At 37.5% G+C, this 26509-nt stretch overlaps 1 protein-coding gene across 8 annotated transcripts in view; it reads left to right on the top strand.

Moving 5' to 3' along the window:
- The window catches only part of atrip (ATR interacting protein), a 67801-nt gene extending 51786 nt beyond the window's left edge, over positions 1-16015 (top strand). For 6 of the 8 annotated variants that reach the window (XM_069937239.1, XM_069937234.1, XM_069937236.1 and 3 more), the window contains 5 exons: positions 4273-4415; positions 5774-5865; positions 6025-6111; positions 12633-12885; positions 15067-16015. In XM_069937239.1, coding sequence (XP_069793340.1) covers positions 4273-4415; positions 5774-5865; positions 6025-6111; positions 12633-12885; positions 15067-15140 — 649 coding nt within the window. In that variant the 3' untranslated portion in view covers positions 15141-16015. Of the gene's footprint in view, positions 1-4272; positions 4416-5773; positions 5866-6024; positions 6112-12632; positions 12886-15066 lie in introns of those variants that run through there. The other 2 variants (XM_069937235.1, XM_069937240.1) reach the window with 2 other exon arrangements.
- Positions 16016-26509: the final 10494 nt, after the last annotated feature.

Below are 26509 nucleotides of genomic sequence, written 5' to 3'. Positions count from 1 at the left end.
GTTCTATAGCTAGCGCAAACAATAACGGTGATAGTGGGCATCCCTGCCGCGTTGACCTGCTTAAGTTAAATTGCTTTGATACATGTCCATTTACTGTCACTTTCGCTAACTGTCCCTTATATAATGCTTTAATCCAATTAATATACTTCTCCGGTAAACTGAATTTTTGCAATACTTTGAACAAATAATTCCATTCTATTTTGTCGATGGCCTTCTCTGCGTCTAAACCAACTGCTACTGTAGGTGCTTTATTTCCTTCTACTGCATGAATTAAGTTAATAAATTTACAAATATTGTCTGTTTTGCGTCTTTTTTTGATAAATCCAGTTTGGTCTAAATTTACCATTTTCGGTACCTGTTCTGCTAATCTGTTTGCTAATAGTTTAGCTATTATCTTATAATCTGTGTTTAGCAAAGATATTGGTCTATATGACGCTGGTGAGAGTGGATCTTTCCCTTGTTTTAGTATTACTGTAATTATTGCTGTTTTACATGAATCTGGTAAGTTTTGTGTCTCATCAATCTGGTTGATTACATCCAGGAGGGGCGGTATTAATAAGTCTTTAAATGTTTTGTAGAATTCTATTGGAAATCCATCCTCTCCTGGTGTCTTATTATTTGGTAATTTTTTTATTATCTCTTGTATTTCTACTGTTCCAAATGGTTCTGTTAATTTATTTTGTTCCTCTCTTTGTAGTTTTGGTAGTTCAATTTTAGTCAAAAATTCATCTATTTTCCCTTCTTTCCCTTCGTTTTCAGTTCGGTATAATTGTTCATAGAATTCTCTAAAGTTTTCCTTAATTTCTTTTGGATTATATGTAATTTGTTTGTCTTTTTTCCTTGTTGCCAATACCATTTTCTTAGTTTGCTCTTTCTTAAGCTGCCATGCTAGGATTTTGTGTGTTTTTTCACCTAGTTCATAATATTTCTGTTTTGTCTTCATTATATTCTTCTCTACCTTATATGTTTGTAATGTTTCATATTTTATTTTTTTTATCCGCCAATTCTCTTCTTTTAGTTGCATCTTCCTTCATTGCTAATTTTTTTTCTATGTTTATTATTTCCCTTTCCAACTGCTCTGTTTCCTGATTATAGTCCTTCTTCATCTTGGTTGCATAACTTATTATTTGTCCTCTAATGAATGCTTTCATTGCGTCCCATAGTATAAACTTATCTTCCACTGATTCCGTATTTACTTCAAAGTACATTTTTAATTGTTTTTCAATAAATTCTCTAAAATCCTGTCTTTTAAGTAGCATGGGGTTTAATCTCCATCTATACATTCTTGGAGGGATGTCCTCTAGCTTTACTGTCAGTATTAAGGGTGAATGGTCCGATAGCATTCTCGCTTTATATTCTGTTTTTCTTACTCTATCCTGCATACTAGCTGATAACAAAAATAGGTCTATTCTTGAGTATGTTTTATGTCTAGTCGAGTAGTATGAGTATTCCTTTTCTTTTGGGTTTTGTTTCCTCCATATATCCAAAAGTTTCATTTCTTGCATTGATTTAATTATAAATTTGGTTACTTTGTTCTTCCTGTTAATTTTTTTCCCCGTTTTATCCATATTTGGATCCAAATTCAGATTGAAATCCCCTCCTATTAGTATGTTCCCTTGCGTATTAGCTACCTTCAAAAAGATATCTTGCATAAACTTTTGATCTTTTTCGTTAGGTGAATATATATTAAGTAGGTTCCAAAACTTCGAGTATATCTGACATTTTATCATAACATATCTCCCTGCTGGATCTATTATTTCCTCTTCTATTTTAAATGGCACATTTTTGCTAATTAATATAGCCACTCCTCTTGCTTTTGAATTATACGATGCTGCTGTTACATGTCCTACCCAATCTCTCTTTAATTTCTTGTGCTCCAATTCAGTTAAGTGTGTTTCTTGGACAAATGCTATATCAATTTTTTCCTTTTTCAGTAAATTTAGTAGTTTCTTCCTTTTAATTTGGTTATGTATTCCATTAATATTTAAAGTCATATAGTTCAGCGTAGCTATTTTATATTTTGTTTATCTTCTCTTTCCGTTTTTCCATTATTACCTTTCCTCCTTTTCCATTTCTGTTTTCTTATTTTCAACTCTTTATAAGACAACATTCCTACAACATCCAACATTTTCCTTATTCTCCTATTTCTATCTTCTTTATCCCCAATCTCCCTTTCCCCTCCTGAGTTGTCCTTTATCCCTTGTCAGACAACCACATCTCCCCTCTCCAGTTGGATTTGCGAATCCACTCGCAAGCGTCAACTGATTTTGCAGTGACCGCTATTTCCCCCCACCCAGCCCCCCCCAGAAAAGATTTCACTTTTCTTATGTCACAAAGGTCACTCTTTTAATTCCCTCCTTATTCTCTCTATTTCATTACCTTCCCTTATTAATTCTTGTCTATACTATCTATATTTTCCTCTAATTACAGATACATTCACGTATGCACATTGTCTCTTTTCACTCTTATACCTCTTTACCCGCATACATATCAATCGTGATCATTTTTACTCTCATTACCCGTCTTCATCCCTAGTCTATTTTTGTCTTTACCCACATACATATCAATCGTGATCATTTTTACTCTCATTACCCGTCTTCATCCCTCAGTCTATTTTTGTAATTGTTCTGCAAATTTTCGTGCTTCTTCTGGATCCGAGAATAGTCTGTTTTGTTGTCCTGGAATAAATATTTTCAATACCGCTGGATGCTTTAGTATAAATTTATACCCTTTCTTCCATAAAATCGCCTTTGCTGTATTGAACTCTTTTCTCTTCTTTAGGAGTTCATAACTTATATCTGGATAAATGAAGATTTTCTGCCCTTTATACTCCAGTGGTTTGTTGCCCTCTCTTACTTTTTCCATTGTCTTCTCCAGTACCTTTTCTCTTGTAGTATATCTTAGGAATTTTACTACAATAGATCTTGGTTTTTGTTGTGGTTGTGGTTTAGGGGCCAATGCTCTATGTGCCCTTTCTATTTCCATTTCTTGCTGTAGTTCTGGACATCCTAGGGTCTTAGGGATCCACTCTTTTATAAACTCCTTCTTCATCTTCCTTAAGGCCCACTATCTTTATGTTATTTCTTCTGTTATAATTTTCCATTATATCTATTTTTTGGGCTAGTAGTTCTTGTGTCTCTTTAGTTTTTTTATTAGATTCCTCCAATTTCTTTTTTAAGTCTTCTACCTCCATTTCTGCTGCTACTGCCCACTCTTCCATCTTGTCCATTTTCTTTCCCATTTCTGTTAAGGTCATATCTATTTTATTCACTTTCTCTTCTGTGTTGTTTATTCTTCTTCTTAAATCATTGAATTCCTGTGTTTGCCATTCTTTAAATGACTCCATGTATCCTCTAACAAGAGAAAGTATATCATTTACCTTGCCTCTCCCTTTCACTGTATTCTTCCTCTTCTTCTTCCTCTGGGTTGGCCATCTGTTGTTTCTTTGTTGCCCTTTTCTTCTCTTCTTTCTTGTTTTCATTGTTTTCTGTGGTCTCTTCTTGCTGCAGGTGTTCTGCAGCTGTCGTTGCCGGCTGTGGAGATCGACTCCCTAGCTGGTCCCCCCTCCCGTCGGTGTGTTTCTTTTCATGCGCGGTTGCGCACTTTTACTCGGCTCTGCGAGCCATTTTTGTAGTCCTATTTCTACCGACCTGAGGAAGCGGGCTTCTCTCTCCACATCGGGCCTCTTCGGACAGGTAAGGCCTTCTCTCTCTTCCTCCGTTGTCTTCTCTTCCTCTCTTCTTACCGTTGATTTTGATTTTTCTTTTTTTATTGCCATCTTCTTTCCACCTTTATACTCACTTTTCTTTAACTTTTATTTCTGTGCCTTTGTATTTTCTCTTGTTTTTCCCGACTTTTCTGGAGAGGGCTGGAGTTCACCGTCCGGCCACTACTCCATCACGTGACTCCTCCCCCAGAGGTTAGGGTTGAATCAATTTGGAGTTGTGAGGCAATATGTTAGCTGCGCCGCACAAATGTCCTCAACTTTTAAAATGAACCCGGCAGTAGATTTGATTTTTATTTAGATTTAACCCCGAGAATGTGAAAGAATTAATTAGTTAATAAAGTTAAAATAAACATAACTACTTATTTTTCTGTTTTTTATGCTTTTGAGCCTGTAATAGAAAATTCCTGTGATTATAATTGTGGGTTATCAGTTTTTGAAGATCACATGAACACTTGGGGAAAAAAAATGGATTTACCAATAAACTGTTAAATTAGATATTGCTTCAGATAGTAACTTAAGCAAATTTTATTTGGATTTTTTGTCAGGTTTCACCATTTACTAAGCAGCCAAGTGCTACTACGGAGCCTTTCTCCAGATTCTTCATGTTCCGTTGTCCAACTTGTTGTCCAACTCCTGACAAATCTTGCAGATCATGTGGAACTGGCCTCAAGGTTTTGCTCCCAATCAGGTTAAAAAAAAACTGCTCTTAACAAATGATATTTTTTGTATAAGATGTCCTGTTTTTAAATGTATTTGATGAATGGTTATGAGTCTTAAAAAAATTAATTGGATTAGATGTCCCTTGATCAGCTACTTTTTAAAAAAAAAAAAAATTTTTGTTTGATATCTCAACACTTATCAACTACATTCTCCCAAAAAATGTGTATCAGCACAATGTTTCATGTAAGCCACAGAGAGCAATAGCTAACATTATTGGACGTACAAGTTGATTGCTATTTTACCTGAGCAAAATACTTATCTTTTGTAACATGGTGGGTCACCTCACCAGTCAGACAGGAAATTGGTTGAAGGTCACTTTCCCTGTATCAATATAAGTCGAGGGTTGTCACTCCTTGAATTCTTCGAAAGTTATCTTCACCATCGTACCCTTTCCAGTTGATCTATCCTTTCAATTTATGATAGGATTCCACTGTTCATCATAGCTCATCCACACTAGAGAAAGCAAGGGAGGCTCAAGTTCAAATTTATTGTCAGAGAATATAAATGACATCACATATAACTCTGACATTCTTTTTCCTGCGGGTCAGGCAGAATTTCTACTGATCAGTTGTGCAAAAAAACCTGTATTCAAGAACAAGATGCATTTACAAAAGAGAGAAAAGTAAACAAACTGCAAATGGACAAAAAAGTGTTCAGTAATAAATAATACGCAAAGTTAGAGTCCTTAAATGTGTCTCTGAGTCTTTTGTTTAGGAGTCTGCTGGTGGAGGGATAGCAACTGTTCCTGACCCTGGTGGTACGAATCCTGTAGCATCTCTACCTCTTTCCTGATGGCAGCAGTGAGAACAGAGCATGTCCTGGGTGGTGTGGATCCTTGATGATTGCTGCCGCTCTCTGACAGCAGCATTCCATGTAAATTTTCTCGATGGGAATAGTTTTGCCTCTTATTTACTACCTTTTGCAGGATTTTATCACCTGAGTCCCATTGCTACACCTTTTTAGTTTGCATAATTATCTCTGGTTATTTAATATTGCTCTGTCACATTTCTCTCTGAATTTCAAGGCTTGTATGCCTTGATCAGCCGAAATGAGGTATAGGTCTCTGGGTTATATTCTGCGTCTAAAATTGAATAGTACACAATTTAGAAGCAGAGTAGAAAATACTGTTGCTTTTGCCACCACCAATTTTGCGATTTCACCCTCTAGTTCTGGTGGCTAATTGAACTGAACTACATTTCTTATTTCTTTATATTCTTTATTGGCCAGAGTTCTTGTGTCAAAATGCTCCTGTAGTAAAGCATCGTGTTGATTTGTATAGCTGTAGTTAGTTTTTTTTTATATGCATGTACTTTTTGTTCTTTCCAGCGGCATGTCACTTTCTTAATCTATATATGTATGCTTCCTCAAGACCTGACAGCTCTGCTACAGATGTACTCTGGCTACAGCTTGAACAAGAGGCAAGTTCAAGTCCCTGAATTTTCTTTTGTAATAATTTTAAAAAAAAATTGACAATTTAAAAATTATAATTCTTGGTACTTAAGACCATCTTTATTTTGTTTTTTTTTTCTTTTGCTTTATAACTGACTAATCTTATTTTTATTTCTCCATTTTAATAGATTATTCGATTCATCACCAAATTTAGCTTGTCCCATCCTGGTGCCATTGCTGTGTTGGTAGAGTCAGATTGTCCATGCAATACTGAGGTAACAAATGCAAAAAAATTTTGTTAATGCTTTTCTATCTGCCTTTTTAGACTTTAATTAAATAGACTTAGATTTTGTTCACAAATTAATGATGTTTAATGCTAATTCAGTATATTGTATCAGAATGAAGCAACATCAGAACTTGTTAAGGCCCAGGTGCAATGGCCTTCATCAGGCCCTAACTCTGAATATACGATATGATTAGATTGTGACATGTCAGGTAAAATAAAAAGACCTCATGTTTGTAGTTTAAACATGATCTCAGAATATATTTATCTTAACCTAATTAACTCTGCCCACTAATGTTATTGGCAGAACCTTTCACCTATTCAAATCTTCTTTAACCCTTTTTTAAGCAAAGGTAAATAATTCAGTTAATATAAATTATTTAAATTTATATTACCTGTGTGTTGGACCATACAGCAGTTACTTTCGACCTAGCCCTGCCTCGCTCCACAAACAAATCTAGTCTTTCTATACGCTACTCCTGTTTCATTAACTTGCACACTACAAATAGGTTCTCTGATTCTCTGAGGCCCCTATAGTAGCTCCAAGTAGTACCACCATGGAGGCACCTCCCTCCTCACCTCAACATGGAGAAACTTCCATCCCTATTTAATATCACCTGTTCTTCTCTCCTGAGTACCGTAGCCCCACCGAAGGAGAAAAAAAAAAACAAGCTCAAGACTGCACCTTGGCTCAATAATATTACCAAAGCCCTGAGGAGGGAGTGCAGGATAGCCAAACGTAAGTGGAAGCAAGACAAACTACAAATTTCCTCGAAATTCTGAAAAACTGCCTGCACATACCAAGAAACAGTAAAGATTAAAAGAACAAAATATTTTGCCAACCTAATTTCCAACAACTCCCAAAATCCCACGGACTTGTCCAATACCATCAACTCAAACATTGGTCCCACACCTAATTCCAACTCTGATGCATCTCTTACCAAATCCCAAGAATTTTAAATATTCTTCACCTGCAATCTAACTATACCACAGCTCTGTTCATCCAACCTAGACTGTTTCAACCCAATTACAGTGCCCACCCTTTGAAAGATTGTGTTTGCTGTGAAGCCAACAACCTTCTCCCTCAACATTATCCCTACTTCTGTCCTGAGGAATGTTTTTGATTCTGCCAGTCCTAGCATCCTCTCTATTATTAAGTTCCTTTGCCACCAGGACAGTTCCAATTTGTTTCAAGTGTGCTATGGTCTAGCCCCTCTTGAAAAAACCCAATCTAGACCCCACCACACCCAAAAAAAGTTGTTCTTGGCCAATTGTTCCCTACCTACATCAAAACCTCACAAAGATTAGCGTATACAGAGCCGTTGTCATACCCACACTCCTGTTCGGCTCCGAATCATGGGTCCTCTACCGGCATCACCTACGGCTCCTAGAACGCTTCCACCAGTGTTGTGTCCGTTCCATCCTCAACATTCAATGGAGCGACTTCATCACCAACATCGAAGTACTCAAGATGGCAGAAGCCGACAGCATCGAATTCACGCTGCTGAAGATCCAACTGCGCTGGGTAGGTCATGTCTCCAGAATGGAGGACCATCACCTTCCCAAGATCGTGTTCTATGGCGAGCTCTCCACTGGCCACCGAGACAGAGGTGCACCAAAGAAGAGGTACAAGGACTGCCTAAAGAAATCTCTTGGTGCCTGCCACATTGACCACCCCCAAGTGGGCTGATATCGCCTCCAACCGTGCATCTTGGTGCCTCACAGTTCGGCTGGCAGCATCCTCCTTTGAAGAAGAGCGCAGAGCCCACCTCACTGACAAAAGACAAAGGAGGAAAAACCCAACACCCAACCCCAACCAATCAATTTTCCCTTGCAACCGCTGCAACCGTGTCTGCCTGTCCCGCATCGGACTTGTCAGCCACAAACAAGCCTGTAGCTGACGTGGACATTACCCCTCCATAAATCTTCGTCCACGAAGCCAAGCAAAAAGAAGGAACATCAAAACCACATATTGGAAAGATTCCAGTCAGGTTATAAGGCCCACCATAGCACAGAGTCAGGCATATTAAAAGTATACAATGATCTGCTCCTCACCACCTACTTGAGGAACTCCGCCATTCTAATTCCCCTGGACCTTAGTGAATAGACAAGGGTCTACTCCGGACCCCATTCTCTTCTCCTCATCCATGCTTCCCCTCAACCACATCATCCAAAAACATGGCATCTCCTTCCACTGCTACGCTGATATAGACAAGGGACTACTCCAGGCCTCATTCTCTTTTCCTCAAATATGCTTCCCCTCGGCCATATCATCCAAAAACATTGCATCTCCTTCCACTGCTATGCTGATAATACTCAGCTTTATCTCCCCCTGAAGCCCAACAATCAAGCAAAGATAACCAGCCTCAATGACTGTCTGGAGGACATAAAATGATAGATGGTTCAAAACTTCCTGCAGCTAAATGAAGGCAAATCTGAGATCATCCTATTGGTGCACCCCCACCCCACCAAAAATCCACCAAATTTATCTCCAATACTCTTGGTAACTTATCAACCCTTATCAAACCTCATGTCAAATCCCTTGGTGTGATATTCAATTCCACCTCAAGTTTAACAAACAAGTTAATGCAATAGTAAAATCATTCCTGTCACTTGAAAGTTATCCATGCCATAATTTTTTCCCCATTTAGACTACTCTATATATGGGAATTAGTCAGTTGTCATTATTCTGTCTGCAACTGCATCGGAGCCAAGGAGAGGGACCATATGATCCCTATTCTGACCTCCCTTCACTGGCTGCCCGTACAGCTCAGAATAGATTTTAAAGTTCTCCAGTTTGCTTACAAAGCCATTAATGGACTCTTCCCCCTCCTACATCACCAATCTCCTAACACCGTACTCCACTTCAAGACCCCTCATATCAGCCAATTTAGGGCGCTTGGTAGTTTCCTGCTCAAATCGCGAACTTGGGAGATTGTGCCTTCGCTATTGCAGCCCCCAAACTGTGGAACAACATTCTTCCCTCCATAAAATTACCTCTTTCCTTTAACTCTTTTAAATTCAGGTTGAAGTTGATTTTTACTCACAAGCGTTTTGAGGTGATTTTTCGCAAGTTCTATGTGCAATTCTGATCCTCGAATTCTCGTTTTATACTGAACTTTAAATAGCTGCTTAAGTTAAGATGTAATTTATGATCTTTTGTCAACGTGAGTTGTTTTAAATGTGCAATATAAATAACAAACTATTCGCTAAATATTTTATCCCATTTATTGGCCATTTAAATTGAGTATCTCTTCGACTTTGAGTGTAATCCCTTTCCTTAAGAGACAATTTCTCTTTTGACCCAATTTATTTTATAGCCCAAACATTCTCATATTCTTCTAATTTTAAGAGCAGCTTTTGTAACAAAATTGCTTGTTCTGTCAGATATATCAAAACATCATCAGCAAATAAATTAGTTTTATATTCTTTTTGATTAACCCTAAATCGGTCAATAGCAGGATCACACCAAATCGCTTATGCAAGCGGTTCTATAGCTAAAATAAATAAAACTGGAGATAATGGATATCCTTGTCTACTGGACTTAGTTAACTGGAATGGTGCAGAAACATGTCCATTTGTTACAACTTTGGCTTTAGACTCATTATATAGTATAATTCAGTATATAGTATAATTTAATTCATAAATCAAATTATCCAATTTGAAAAAGTCTGTCCTAATCCAAATCTTTCCAGCAATTTAAATAAAAAAAACCCCATTGAGTCTACAAATGCTTTTTCCACATCTTGAGCCACCGCAACACTCAAATCCCCTCTTTTTTTGTGCCAAGTGAATTATACTAAGTAATCTAGTTACATGGTCAGCAGATTGTCTCTTTTGACAAAGCCTATTTAATACATATTTATTAATTTTGGTAAAAATATTGTCAATGTTAAAATTTTTGCAATAATCTTATAATTTGAATTTAACAATGAAATAGGTCCATGGGATATACGTTTTCAAACACTGCCTATATCAATACCTCAGAGAAAAATTAACATGGAAATATGAATTAGGATTTTAAAAATTATCAAGCAGCAGAAATGTAATTTCTTGCTTCCTTTTTTGAGGAAGGAGAGAAACCTGCATGGGTAAGAATAGAATTAAAGAAAATGGGAAAGAGAATTTTCTTTGGCTTGGCTTCGCGGACGAAGATTTATGGAGGGGGTAAAAAAAGTCCACGTCAGCTGCAGGCTCGTTTGTGGCTGACAAGTCCGATGCGGGACAGGCAGACACGATTGCAGCGGTTGCAGGGGAAAATTGGTTGGTTGGGGTTGGGTGTTGGGTTTTTCCTCCTTTGCCTTTTGTCAGTGAGGTGGGCTCTGCGGTCTTCTTCAAAGGAGGTTGCTGCCCGCCAAACTGTGAGGCGCCAAGATGCACGGTTTGAGGCGTTATCAGCCCACTGGCGGTGGTCAATGTGGCAGGCACCAAGAGATTTCTTTAGGCAGTCCTTGTACCTTTTCTTTGGTGCACCTCTGTCACGGTGGCCAGTGGAGAGCTCGCCATATAACACGATCTTGGGAAGGCGATGGTCCTCCATTCTGGAGACGTGACCCATCCAGCGCAGCTGGATCTTCAGCAGCGTGGACTCGATGCTGTCGACCTCTGCCATCTCGAGTACTTCGACGTTAGGGATGTAAGCGCTCCAATGGATGTTGAGGATGGAGCGGAGACAACGCTGGTGGAAGCGTTCTAGGAGCCGTAGGTGGTGCCGGTAGAGGACCCATGATTCGGAGCCGAACAGGAGTGTGGGTATGACAACGGCTCTGTATACGGGGAAAGAGAATAGCAGAGGACTTAATATACAAATGGGAATTGAAATTAATATCAGAGAAAGAAGCCCCTCTGTTAAAACATATGATTAATATTTGGAATAAGATAGATGTTGAAATTGAAACAAGGGGTAGGGGGGGCTTATCACCTAAAATGTCCTTGAATCAAAGTAGACATTCCTTTTTATTTAACATTGGGTAATCATTTCTTAGTAATCTGGTCTCAGAAAGGGATCAGACATATTGAAGATTGTTAAGGAGGTCATTTGATGTCATTTGACCAATTAAAAAATAAGTATGGACTACTTAATAACACACTCTTCTGCTATTTTCATTTAAGAACATATTTAAGGGATAAACTAAGCCCAACAATGTTATTACCAAAGTGTAGTGATTTGGAAATTTTGATCCGAAAGCAAAATATAAAGAAATTTACTTCTGCCATGTATCTTCTACTTCAAATGGAAACTCCTAAACAGGTGGTTCATAATTCGAGACAGAGATGGGAATCTGATTTAAATGTTAGAACTGATGAACAAAACTGGTCTGATCTTTGTAAGGATAGTATGATCAATACAATAATTGTAAGGTATAGGTTGGTCCAATACAATTTTTTACATCAATTTGTATCGTGCGCCTCAGATATTAAATAGGTTGAAGTAAGATTTATCAGATCAATGTTTTTGATGTGGTGAAGAGGTAGGTACTTTTTTACATTTGATTTGGTCATGTCCCAAAATGGGAGTTTTTGGATTGATTTATTAACAATTTTTAGAACAGGTTACAGGAATTAAGTTTCCACAAAATCTAGAATCCGTTCTATTGGGGAATATCATAAGGACAAGACCAAAATTGAAATTATTGAAACACCAATTAGAATTTGTCAAAACAGCATTAGCAGTGACCAAAAAAGGTATAGCCTTTACTTGGAAATCTCATTCACATTCAGGTATGGCACGATGGAAGCCGAGATGCATAGTTGTATTCCCCTTGAGAAGATTACTTGTAATTTAAGAAATAAATATGATATATTTTTGCAACTTAGGTGCCGGTATTTACAAATTTCAGATATAAATTTGTAGGCCTTTTTCTAATCCGAGAGACTTGCATTAACTTACTCTAAAAAATTAAATAGAATATATATTGGAGATCTGTAGGTGAGCGGCACTTTCTTGGCAATTCTTTCTGCTTTCCTTGCTTTTCTTTTTTTTCTTTTCTATTCTTGTCTTTTTTCCTTGGTGTTTCTAGGGTGGGGGGGGGGGAAGTATTTAACCATCATGGTGTATAATGGTTATTTTTTATTTGTATCTTTTCAATTTTTTAACTAACTTCATGAATGGACAAATTTAAAATAAAATATTCAAAAAAAATATTCTCCAATATGAACATGGCACTACTGAAGATTCATTTGTACAAATTTCATATACTTTCTTTTACAGTTGGGTAATGATTTCAAATGAACTATTTGTAATGTTACATTTCTGGAGGTTTAGTCACACAGACTTGTTTGCTTCTGCATCCACATTTTATTTGTTCCATCCATTGCAATGTCATAGGTTGATGGAGATGTAAGAATTTCATGGTCCTGAATGTTCTTCCTTCGTGCCTGAGAATGTATGTACTGGTATTTAAATTGCAAAAGTTGAAATTTGGTTAGCTAGCTTCATGATGTTGTTTCTATGTAAAATGACATTCATTTTAAATAAGTATTTGCCAAGTAAGTAATTTTCTTATTCCACAGATCTTCAAGACTTTAATAGTTATGTTACACAGACAGTGGCTTAACATTCGAAAATCCACACAGAATCTTTGTTCACTGGGAAATCAAGCTGTGGTGCAGTTCCTGCGAGAAACTGTTATGTTGCTACACTGCCTTTCACAGAGGGACAAAAATTTTACAGACCATTGTTTTGTTGTGCTTCATTTATATGATCAAGTTATGCATGGAATTAAAGCTATTTTTAAAAAACTGCCAGATCTAGAAGAAAATGAAGGTGAGAGCTTTTTGTTTTGGTTCACTTTTTATTGTGTTTATTTTTGGGAATAGAAAATACCACAGGGAAAAACTACTCACTATTTTAAACTCATTCCTAGAATCTGGACATGTATACCTATGTGTGTGACTTGAACAAATAAGATTTTTGGTGCATTTGTACATGGTACTTCTGTAAATGTTAATAAACTCTCATCTTATTGGCAAGAATGTAATTGTCTTTTCATAATTGCAAATGACAAAGTGGTGTTGAGCTGGCTCCTTGAACTGCTAGTCTGTATGGTCAAGGAATTATAAAGGTACTCTTACATTGGGCCAAAATTGTGGAAAAGCAGTAAATGATGAAACAGCAGTACATTTCCAGGAGAAAATTATATACAACTTAAGGTGGTGGATTTGTGTCTGCTGGTGTTCACAGATGACATAGTAAAGCTTGTTTGTTTGGGAGATGCTGTCAAAGAAACCTGAATGTCTTAAATTACATCTTGTTTGTACTCAAGGATTTGTACCACAAACCAAGTTTTGTCATATTTGACTAAAGCAAGATTTTAATTTAAAGGTGGAATTTGGTTTCTCAAATATCTTGGTAAGATTTGAACTCGCATTCTGAGATTATAATGTCCGGTTCATTCTGCCAGCCAAACAATACAATACAGATGTATTATAACTTAAAATTATTAGAGAACTCTAGGACTTTATCAACACAAGTCAAATTGAGATCGATTATTATGTAGGAGACACAAGAGATTGCTGATTCTGTAATCTAGAGCAAAAAACAAAAGGGAACTCAGCTGCCATCTGTGGAACCAAATGGATAGATGATGTTTTGGGTGGAAAACATGTATCAATTTTGAGAATGTAAAGGCAAGATAGCCAGTATGTATTAGTATGAGATTTTATTATCCTATACCCAAGTATAATGTGCAGTATAATGTTTTGTTGTAGACCCACAGGCGTGTATGATAAAGAGGTGAGAGGGACTGATGAAACAAGAGCTGGTAGATGATGTGCATCCAAATAAGGAGAGAGATAATGGATAGATGGTTAAGAAGGTAGAGGAACAGAGTTGCATTACAGTGCTTGGTGGGTAATAGGTTGACCTTAGTGGAGTAACAAGAAAAGGGGGCAGATTAAGACAGGTGAGGAGTGGATGCTGGAAAGTGGTAGGTGATGACACACGATGGTGTAGATGCCGGTATCTAATAAGTAATGAAATGCACAAAGCAGGGAGTCATGGAGAGAGTGGTCCCTGCAGAAAGAGGTGGATAGGGAAGATGTCATTGATGGCAGGATCTTTTTGCAGCTGGTGGAAATGATAGAAGATGATGTACTGGATGCAAAGCGTGGAAGGGTGAAAGGACAGGATGAAAGGGTGGATCTCAATCTCCATCTTTGGAGATGAAAGCTGAAGTCTGGGAGATACAAGGAATGCAAGTGAGGCTTCACAGAGCTCAAAAGAGGGAGGCTTCATTCCCTGAAAACAGGACATTTCTGATAACCTGGAATGTAAAACCTCACCTTAAGAACAGATAAAGTGGAGTCAGAGAAGCAGAAAAAGAGAGGTTGTATCCTGAAAAGATTGGTATAGTTTCATCAAGGTGCGAGCCTGTGATTTTTTTTTTTGTAAATGTTGGTGGATATGGAGGCAGAGAGATCCAGAAAAGGAGAGCTGTCGGATATGGTTCAAGTGAATTCCATGACAGGGTGGAAGGTCATAGTGAAGTTGATTAAAATTTCATGAGGTCTGCATGAGTACAGGAGGCAGCAAAGTCGTGGAGAAAAAAGTTGGGGTTGGTGCCAAAGTAGGTTTGGAACAAAACTGTTTCATGTAGCCAACAAAAAGATGTGTAGCTGAGACACGTGTAAATGCCCGTGGATACACTTTGATTTGGAAAAGGAGTGAGGAATCAAAAGAAGTTTAGGATAACAACCAGCTCTGCCAGGCCGAGTGTTAGAGGAGTGGAGTTCTGCATTCTTGTTCATGAATGTTATTTAACTGCTTCATAAATTTTATTTCATTAACTTTCTATGAATCGTAGTGGGTATTCATCAAAATTAGATAACTGGAGCATAAGATTTTATTTTATTTGAAATGGCTCATATTGTGTTTAAAATCATGGTGTTAGAACACTCCTTTGATTTGAAATATATTCAGTGTCATTTATATTCAATGTTATTTCAGAAATTGCATTGGAAGAGCTTTGTTCTCCTGAGCCTGAAGTGGAATATCCAGCATTAGAGACTGATGGACCCTAAAGTACCCTGTACAAGATTGGTAAATAAGCCTTCAATAAAATACAGATAGTTGCACACTGAAATGTATTCCTTTGTAATCCAATATAACTGAACTGATCCTTCTCAATTAATTTCACAGCATGTCACAAAAATCGTAATGACCTGCTTTTGAAACATGAGTTGGTTTGGTTTCATCAATGAAATAAATACAGATGTTTATGCCCTTTTTATTGATTCAATTGCAGAAAAAGAAATCTCATCAGTCTAACATGCATCCACTGTTGTTACCACTATCACTTAAAATAGCTATTAAATAGCACCTTTTGATCCAAAATGGCCATACTGTAGAATTTGCTTGTTAACATTGGATTCTTGAGTGCATCAGGACAATTGATTTGTGTTGTTTTTTTCTGGTGAATGACTGAACCTCAACTCTATATTTGTTTTGTATGCATTTTTGAAAATTTTTAAAATGTGCATTGTTTTGCTTTTATGCTTGAGTGATTTATTAAGGTAAATGAGTTGTTGAAATTCTTTATCATTTGGTTCTGTGATAATGCTCTGCCAGCTGGAGTTCAAAATACAGGTAGTAGAAACAAAACCGAAACACTGACATCTCAGAGGATCTGGCAATATCTAAAGAGGAAGAAAAAAGATTGTTTCAGAATTAAATGCTAACTCGGAGCTCAGAAGCTGCCTGGCCTGAGTGATTACATATTTTCCACTTTAGGATTTTGACGAGTGTTAATTCCATCAGCTAATGCCTTAGGTGACAGGTTCAAAAATGTCTTGAGAAGTACGATTGATTGTTCAGACTTCGAGAATAAAAATGCTTGATAAGTAAATTAATTTGTTCTCTTTGGAGATCATCAGCAAATGTAAAATATCATAACTGTTTGTACAATTTTGTTTATAATAAATGTAAAATGATAAACAGTTGTGGTGTTTTCTCAATTCTGCTTCAATAGAAATATTTTCCTATTGTATTTAATCATCTTTTCTAATGCTGTTTGTTAGATTCATGTTTTAAGGAATGGTATATATTAGACATTAAAGGTTTTAAAGATCTTTTTATTCAAGATAATTTTGCTTCTTTTGCACAACCAACAGCAAAATTTAATTTTTTTAATACACTTTTTTAGATTTTACAAATTTGGCATTTTGTTCGGTTCAAATTTTGATTTTCCTAAAATTTCTGAAGGAATATTCTTGATGTATTTTTTGATTTGAAATGTTCAGATGGTGAATTAATATCAAATATTTATAATAATCTAATGGATTTAAGAATGGCCTCAATGGCCAGGATTCAGAATGATTGGGAGCATGAGTTGAATAGAGCTCTCTTGGATGAGGATTGTGTCACAGCTCTTAATTTGATCAACGAGTCTTCATTTTGTGCACAACATTGTTGCAATTTAAGGTGAGGCACAGAATACATGTGTCTAAAATTAAATTATCTCATTTTTATCCTGATACAGATTCATTATATGATAACTGTTACATTTTTGAAGCTTCATTGATTCATATGTTTTGGGAGTGTCCAAACTTAGAACATTTTGGAAAGATATTTTCCTAATTTTATCAATGATTCTAAAGACTAAATTAGAACCATGCCCTTTGATTGTTTTATTGGGTTTTTCTCTAGAAGAGGATATATCTCTGTACTCAACCCAGAAGAGACTCCTAGCTTTTGTTTCGTTGGTAGCAAAATGAGCAATTTTGATGAAGTGGAAAGATAATGTTTCAACCACTCGCATTCAATAGTTACATGATATGTCTTATTTAAATTTGGAAAAAATTAGATATAGTATTAAATATGCAAAGTCTGAATTTAATAAGATGTTTGAAGCCCATTCATGGATTATTATCATAATCTTGAGGATTTAAGTGGTGTGGATGTTCTGGGGATTCCATGTACAGATAACCTTGTTTTGAGGGAGGGGGTTGATTAGTAGGGATTTTTAAAATCCTTTTTACTTTTAAGACTAATACGTAAATGGGGTTTAACTACAGATCACAGAACAAATGATCACATCAGAGAAGTACAAAATATTTTGTATAAGGGAATTTTATATGTATTGTAGCATTTTTGTATTCAATATTTTTGGACATAATGAGTTATGATTTAATTGTTGAATTGTTATAATTATAGAATTTGATGTCCTGAACAAAATAAGCTATGTAATAATTAAGGCTACGCTCCTAATTTACAATTGATAGGTGATATGTATATGATTTTATTTATGTTATCATTAGTATATCTTGTGTAAATGGCTTTTGTTAAACTCAATAAAAATATTTTAAAAAGAAAGAAATCTTAGTCCTTTTTTTTTTTAAAAAAAAGGTATAATTTGATATCAGGAAAAAAATTCAAAACTTGTCTGTGCAATCAGTATGTTGAGTGCAATTTTCAAATTTGTCTTTAATTATTTACTTACCTGCATATGTAACATTCATTGTCACATCTTGGCCAGTCAGCTACTATTGTCCCCTATTAAGTTTAACTAACAATTTTAAGTTAAACATTTTACTGTAGAAAGGTAATTAACTTTCAAAACATGAGAAATAATATTTCAGATAATGGTGATCCATAAAAGATGCCCTTAATTTTATTTACTCGCACCTTCATAAAACTAGTTTTTGTTTTCTATCTTCCCACCAGTGCGATACTCCAGGTATTGATTCTCACTTTTGAATCTTGGCCACAATTACAGTGATTAGATATTTCTGCTTTGTACTGAATATGCAGTTTGTTACTTATTGGACTACTGGTGTTCAGTGAAAGATTGTATTTGTTTGTAAATTATTTACTGCACATTTTAAAATTATGCTGGGCATCTGTTTCCTTTTTGTGTTTTACCTGCGAAGGTAAATGATATTGGGTGGAAATTAAATGTCTCTGAATTCTGCTTTTTAGTCAAGTAAAAATGAGTAGAAAATTGACAGTGATGGTGGTTATTGTAAAATTAAACTGCCCTTTATGAGGAACTATATCTTCAATGCATTTTTGATTATTTTTGTTTGTAAGCCTATTGTGAAATTAATTGAACAGTTTTTCAAGCCACTCCTCTGCAATGAATTTCTTTCTGAACAGAAACTATTATCTAAACAAATATGGTAACCAATTTTTCACAAGTAGCAATAAGATAAATTCCCAGTTAGTCTGTATTTTTTATTGTATAATTGCAACTACCATGACATAGAAGGAAGGCTTCATTTAATTCCTTATTTGAAAGGACAAATGCTTTTTACACAGCCCTTTTGTTCGGTGACATTTGCTCCCTTTTATCAGAATGCCTGCTGTCTAAAAAGTACCAAGACGGAATTCCATTCCCAGCTTTTTTTTCCGGCAGTAGACCAAGCAACAGTCCAGGAATGCTGGCTGTATAAACGACGCTTCTGGTGTTTTGGGACCAACTCAGGTTAAGTAATATGATGTTTTGATGACGTGTAACATGTGCAATGTTTCAGCATTTGAACATTTTAAACTAACAGGAATCAGCATCTAATGGCCATGTACTGGGGTGATACAGAGCTCCTCACTATCCGTGCTCAAAAACTAAGAGACCAGGCTTCGCTTGTGACAAATCCCAGGCCATAAGCAAATTGAAATGCCTGCATAAGACAATGGCATGAGTGGCAGAGGGCATTTGGACTGGCTGTATTTTAATCTGTGCTATGCTATCTGGGGCAAACGTCACTCAGCACACCCAGTTGCTCTGGGGCACACATCACTCAGCACACCCAGTTGCTCTTTCATCCCTTGATAATGTTCCAGCTGTGTCTCTCTCCTCCAGTAACAGTCCTGATGCCGGGGTCCTGAGGCTAGCAATACACAATCTGCACCTCATGATCGACCAGGTAAAAACTCTTTGTGATCAACAATTTTTGTTGGTTTATAGTCTGCTCATAAAGAGTGGTCTCACTATTGAAGTGTGCTCCATTGTTCTCTAGGGTACCAGCCGTCTAAGAAAAAAGCAGACCTATCAAAGCCGAGGTGGTGAAGGAAGTGTTACAGTCTATGGACCAAGATGATGTCCAGAGGGCCCATGAGGAGAGATGTGCAGGAGGCGGAGTTGGCAGCACGGGACGCTGATAGATGTGACCAATCCGAAGAGATGAAAGTATTTTGCCACATGTTTAAAGACTTCCAACAAGAAACGCAAAATCAGTCTTCACTCATCTGGGAAATGATTACTCATGTCATCTGCACAACTGTAATTGTGCTCCCGCCGCACTACAACAAACTCCCTTACAACAGTATCACACTCCTGCACCCCATAGCCAGTATTTCTCTCAGGCACCACAGCAGAATGACTCCATGCAATACTCAGATTAGGAATATGAGTCATTTCGACCTTCCTCCAGCTGCTGGAGTGATGTAACTTTTGCAAATGGATATTGGTGTTTTGTTTATTTGCACAGTTGTAAATAGTTACGAGTTGAATTAAATCTTTTTATTTTTGTTTAAAAGTCTCCTGTTCACTAATATACATTCACTAAAAGCTGTCATTTACTACTTAAATTGCTTTACATGGATCACCTGGTGACTGACTACTTGTGCACTCTGATAAGCAATGTGATCAGGCTCCTCAGGAGATCGAGCAAATCAGTGTTCCACTCAGGCAAGAAGTGTTCCTTGTTGATTTCACATATTATGGTGCAGAACACAACAGGCAGCAACAATATCTGATACAAAAGTGATAGAAATATCAAGTTGCTTGGCCTGGCACCTCCAGCAACCTTTGAGACATCAGAAGGCTAAAGATACGCTGCTGTTGATTGCATGTGTGATGGTTGGTGAATCCCTCCATCATCCACGTCCTGAGGGAGTAAGCTGGGTCTCTGATTAGATGCACAGGAATTTCTAGTCTGTTAAGTTTTGGACTTCTGTGGGCAGAGCAATGTAGATGTATAAGTACTTTATGCAGCATCTGAGATCACAAACAATCAGTTAACATGTTTTCCATCGGCGTTTTATATTAACGGGATTGAACCTGACCCTACAACTTGTCATGAATCTCATTTGTATACTCAATCAGCCATTCAATGAGTTTAAACATATAACCATTTCACAGTCATTGTATCCTATGTAGTTATATGTGACTTAAAAAAACACGTTTGACTGTGATCCACACATAAACTACTGTACATTGAGGTATATAAACTTAATTCATATGGAAGAGGTACCCACGTTGATCCTCTGCTTTTCTGTAGATGGGTGAGTTTAAAACTTTAGCATCGTGGGTGCGACCAGGCCAACCTGCTTCTGTGAAGCTGGAACAGCAAAAGCTGTGTTTAGATTGACATACAAAACATATTGATAAAGCCAAATAATTGTGACTCAGGGCATGATCCTTGCCAGTAGTTGTGGTCAACAACAGCTTGAAGAACAATGGAGTGCCAGCCTTTCCAATTGTAGCAGGCTACTGGGTCCTCATGAGGGCCTCTGATGGGAATATGTGTGTCATCAATGGCACCAGCATACATTGGCTTCCCTTGTTCTGCAAATCCTTCATTGTCTCCTGAAGTCATGCACCACTCAGCAGGTCAACAAAACGTTTAAGTAGGACCTTCTTCGATGCTCAGTAACTTGGGCATACCAACGCACACAGTGGCCATACCGACTCCAAAAATACAACTTATGGATCGACATTCATGTAGGGTAGCATACCATTACAAAGCAATGACATGCCTAAGCTGAGCTAGTCTTGCGCCTCAGGTGTGGTTTAACGAGTTCCAATACAAAGGTAAAAGTGTCCCGAGATTAACAAAAATGAGTCCGCCGCTTATCTTAATCAAAATTGTTGAGGTCGTTAGACCAGAACTTGGGCCTCTGTGGTTTCTGTCTCCTCCACGTCTTTCTATATCTGAGAGCAGCACAAATTGACTCACAAGAAGGAAACCTCTCTACAGCATCTACATGCCTTTCTACATCCAACATCTCTCTGCTTCTCTTCAAATTCACCTCCAATGTATTTCTGATCGCATGAACACGTTGACCACATAGATTCTGCGTCTGCGCATCATAAAGTTCACAGCTCGTAGCATAAGCACATCAAGATCTACCACCATTTTTGTTTTGAAGGATATGCCCGACATGTATTATACATCACACTAGGCGCCGATGCAGTGGAGTTACATATCCTGCCTCTTTTGTTTCTGCAATGATGGCTTGCTGTGTAAAAAGACCCACTGACCCAGAAAAATGCAAGCTTTGCTTGTTTCAGTGTAAACGACCAAAGTCAGCTTAATGGTAGGTCTTGCTTATGGAAATACTGCAGAATTTCTGTTTTTTTTTAAATGATAAAACTTCCTCATTGACTGGGATCCACAGCTGATTGATTCATCCAAAAGTATTGCTCAATTCAAATAGATGAAAGTGGTGTTTTTATTGTGGAATGGTTAGATTCAAAGCTGTTCTAACTTCTCTCACTGTGGCTATTTCTCTGATTTGCACCATTGATTACAAATTATTGCTCTGCGTAAGCCCTTATGCTCACCTTATCTTTAAATTTTCTGCATTTCAGTACAAGAGTTTTTGTAGAATATGGACAAAAAAATTCCAAAAACTAGCATAATAGGAAAGGTTTAAACACCACTTCAGACATTCCCTGGAATCCTGAAATGAGACTCGTTTGGATAAAGCAGTAATTTTATTAGTTCAAAATAACAAAATAAAATGACTTGGTAACAGAAGTCGATTTAAGCTTGTAGGTTTGTACAGATGGAAACAGGTCTTTTATCCATGCTGACCATGATGCCTCCGTACACAAATGCTATTTGTCTGCATTGCATTAAACCTTTATCTTTTAGCCTTTTTTCTAGCTAAGTAACTGTCCAAATGTCTTTTTAATATTGTACTTTGATTTGCCTCTATCATCTCTCCTGGCAGAGCTTTCCCTATAATCTTCTCCTCTGGATAAACGTGGTGCTTAGGTGTCATTTGAATTGCTCACCATTCATCTTAAACCAAAATGATTATAGTTTTATTCTCTCTTACCAATAAGCAAATGATTAATCTTTTTCCAAACAATGCCTCTAAGAATCTTATAAACCTCTATAAGGTCACCCCCTCAGCCTCCTCTTTTTTTTTCTAGTGTGTACAAAACCAACCCATCCAATTTCTACCTGTAACTAAGGTCTTCCATTCCGGGGAACAATCTAGTAAATCTTGAACTCTCTGTTGCTATCAACTCCTGCAATTGTGCAACCAGAACTAAATATATTACTCCAACTGCAGTCTGTTTCATCTTTTATTTGTATGTGTGAGTTCTTAGACAACACATGGATGAAGGAAAAGGTTCTTTACTTTAAAATTGTTATAAACAGCACATGAGGCAAGCCATGTGGCTGCAAGGTTCCATTACAGATCTTGCTTACAGTCTCTTGTTCTGTGTCAGCCCCTACTGGCAGTCAAGGATAATCAAACGGGAGATATAATCCTTAAGGCATTGCTAGTTGCATTACAACCATGATCACTTTCATTATATCTCCCTTTATTAAAACAAAAGTAGCTTACTTTTAACTAATGTGTTTTCTTTGTATAACTGCAATTTTAACGTTAACTCCAAGAACTTACATTTTCATTATTATCAACATTGCTAATATTTTTAAAACTTGTTTTGTGTGTTCACATTTACATACACTAAAACTTGAAGAACGAATAAGATAGCACTACTTAATTCTATAACAGGAGTCTTTAAATTTGCTCAATGAGTCTCTTAGGAGGATTCAGGTGTCTTGATGATCTCCTGATTGGTTGTCCTTGAATTTGAGTTGTTGCCTCAGACGATGTCTTCTCAGCTGTGTATTCAGGTTGTTCACCATCTACTATGGCTCGTTCCATTTGAAGGTCTTGACAATTACTTCACAGAACAGCACCTTCATCTGTCTGAATGGTGTATGATCTTGGCTGGACTTCACTAAGGATAGTTCCCTTCTGGCTGTTTTGTCTTTTAGCCTTACTTGTTCACCAGTGTAGAGTTCTGGAAGGTTTTTTGTTCCTCTGTCAAAGTAATACTTTTGCCTTTCTTTCTGTTCTTTGAATCTCCTCATTTTCTCCCCCTCTTGTTTTTAGGAGGTTCTCCTGAATGGGTATGTTTGATCTTAGCCTACGTCCCATAAGGAGTTGTGCTGGTGACATACCACACTCGGGAGGCATTGTGCGGTATATTAGCATGCTCTCGTAGAAGTCTGTTCCACTGTCTTTTGCCTTGTTCATCAGTCTTTTCACTGTACCAATTTTTCCACTAGACCATTGGACTGTGGAAAATTAAGACTTGACGTGGTACATACAAACTCCTACTCTTTGGCAAACTATCTGAACTTTAAATTGCAAAACTGGCGTCCATTGTCTGTGAAGACTTTGCTTGCCACGTCATGTATGGAGAATATGGCTTTCATACCTGTTATTACAGCATCTGCAGTGGTGGTATTCAGTCTACACACCTCTGGATAAAGGGAGTAATAGTCTGTGACTAGTCCTCCCCTTGACATTCGAATAGGTCATCGCCTACCTTCTGGCCAGGTCTGTATGGTGCTGGATGTGGCTTTAGTGGTTCTGCAGGATTGCTTGCTTGATATTTCTGGCATATTGTACAGTTCCACACTTCATTTGTTATATCATTGTTGATTCTTGGCCAGTACATCACCTCTCGAGCTCTTTTCTTACACTTTTCGATTCCGAGATGTCCTTCATGGATCCTTTTTAGCATCTCTTTTCACAGACTCTTTTCGAAAAGGATTTTGCTTCCTTTGTAGATGAAGTCTTCAACCATTGATAATTCTGCCCTACAGTTCCAGTACTCTAAAATGTCAGGTGAACATTTCTGCTTCACGTTGGGCCATCCATCCAAGATGTTTTTTTCTCAGTTCTCTCAGTTTGTCTCTGACTTTATGAGCTCCATTTTTGCATCTGATATGGGCAGTGCACTTGTGATCATGTCCATGAAGCCATTCATGTCTTCATCCATGTTGGCATTTGTGGGCTCTCTTGTGTCAACAGCTCTAGACAACATGTCTGCTGTATACATTAGCTTACCTGGAGTGTACGCCACATTTGGTGTATAGCGTTGCAGCCTAATTATCATTATTTGTATTCTAAGTGGACATTCATTTAATGGCTTTTAGAACAATGCAAACAAGGGCTTATGGTCAGTCTCTACACTGATTGCTTGTCCTGACACAAACTGATGAAATCTTTCATAAGTGAATGTGATGCTGAGCAGCTCCTTTTCAATTTGTGCGTATTGCGTCTGGCGTCTGTCATTGAGCGTGATGCATATGCAATGGGTGGCCAGTCATCATATTTTTTCAGAAGAACTGCACCGAGCCCACTATGTGATGCATCTGATGATATCTTGATGGGTCTCACTGGGTCATTAAACTTTAGAACGGGTTCCTCTGTGAACATTTTCTTTAGTTCCCTCCATGACTTTTCGTGCTCATGATTCCACTCCCATTCAGTGTTCTTTTCTGTTAGTCGTCTCAATGGACCCATCTTTTCTGAGAGGTTGGATATGCATTTACCCACATAGTTGACCATTCCATTAAACCTCTATGTCCTTTCTGTATTGTGGCCTTGGCATGTTCCAAATGGCAGACACTCACTGCCAATAATATCTCCTACAAATTTTAGTTCTGTTACCCTGAGCTGACATTTCTCTCTATTCAGCTTCAGGTTTGCTTTCCTTGTTACTTCCAGGACTTAGTCTCTCATCATACTCCATTCTCATAGTTCCCCATACTGTGATGTCATCCATTGAGGTATCAACTCCGTCCAGGTGCTTATAGACCATATGGATAGTTTTGTGATGTTCTTCAGGAGGTGAGGCCATTCTGAATAGTAACCTTAGGAATTTGTATCTGCCAAATGGACTATTGAACGTGCACATTCTTGAACTTGCTTCATCCAATTTCAACTGCCAAAATCCTGATGATGCATCTAACTTGCTGAAAAACTTTGCATTTGCAAACTGTGACATGATTTCTTCACACGTCAGAAGCTTAAAGTGTTCTCTCTTTATTGCTCTGTTTAGATCTCTTGGATCCAGGCAAATTCTAAGCTTTCCATTCTTTTTGTCCACAGCGATGAGTGAACTCACCCCCTCCATTGGCTTATCTATCTATTGAATCACGTTCAAGCTTTCCATCCTGTCTACCTCTGCCTTTAGTTGCTTTTGAAGCACAACTGGAACTTTTCTCCATGGATGTATTATCGGTGGCACACGTTTATCCACTCTGATCATGTGTTCTCCTGGAAGGCAGTCTAGACCCTGAAATAGGTTATTGTACTCCTTCATGAGTTCATCATAGACTGTCTCTCCTTCGCTTTCCACCACGAGGAGTCTTTTTACCAGGTTTACTTTCTCACAGGCTGTTAAACCTAGTATGGCCTGTACATCCTTGGTCCTTATATTTCACTTTAACCATGCATTCTCCTTGCACTGGTATATCAGTATCTGAATATCCTGTCACCTCCACTTTTGTTCCATACATTTTTGGTCTGGGTCTAATCTTAAAATCAGTCTCTGATATTACATTAATTTATGCTCAAGTATCCAATTTAACTGAAATGTATATGTCATTCTGTTTTAATCTCAACATCCAATCTCTGTTTTCTTTCTTGTTTTCAGTCACAACATCTACATGGAATTCCTCAATTTCCCTTTCATCTACTGCATGAACCTTGCTTTGTTGCTCTTGGATCCTACAGCAACGGGCCCTAATGGTTGCTTTTGTTGCACTTATAGCATGTTTTACCATATGCTGTACACTTTTTTGGTAGTTGTGTACCGGATCAACAACATGGGTTTTGATTGTCCCTTTCATTTTTGTTTGCTATTCACACCTCTTTTTCCACTTTGGTGCTCTTTTTGTTAAATGGTTTATGTCTGTTTTTGTTCACTGCATCCACATTGCAGCTAGTTTCACTGAACAGCTCTGTTGCCTGCAATTTTACAGTTTCTGCAGCCCTACAAAGTGTTATGGCTATTTTCCAGGTCTCTTAGCAGTCTTTCCCTCAAACTATTGTCTGGAATACCACACATGTCTGTCTTTTATCAGCGAGTGAGTCAGTCCATCAAATTCACACATCTTGCTTCTGTTTCTCAATTCAGTCACATACTGATCAATACTTTCTTCTGTTTTCTGTACACATGTGAAAAATCTGTGCCTCTCAAACATCACGTTATGTTTAGCTATGCAGTATGCCTCAGACTGTTGTGACAGATTATGTTGTGTTTGTATTGTATATAGATAGTTTTTGGGAGATAAATTGGGGCAGAGTTTTTAGTGTAGTTACATACAAACACTTTAAAACAGATCTTATTTAAAAGACAGCAGCTCTGTTCATGCTAGACAGGCTGCAGTCAAGAGCCTTTGCAAAA

Source organism: Narcine bancroftii, chromosome 5 (genome assembly GCF_036971445.1).
Source record: "Narcine bancroftii isolate sNarBan1 chromosome 5, sNarBan1.hap1, whole genome shotgun sequence".
In the NCBI taxonomy this organism is placed as follows: Eukaryota; Metazoa; Chordata; class Chondrichthyes; order Torpediniformes; family Narcinidae; genus Narcine; species Narcine bancroftii.
The sequence above is the reverse complement of the archived record's forward strand: the minus strand, read 5'-3'. Positions and strand labels throughout refer to the sequence as shown.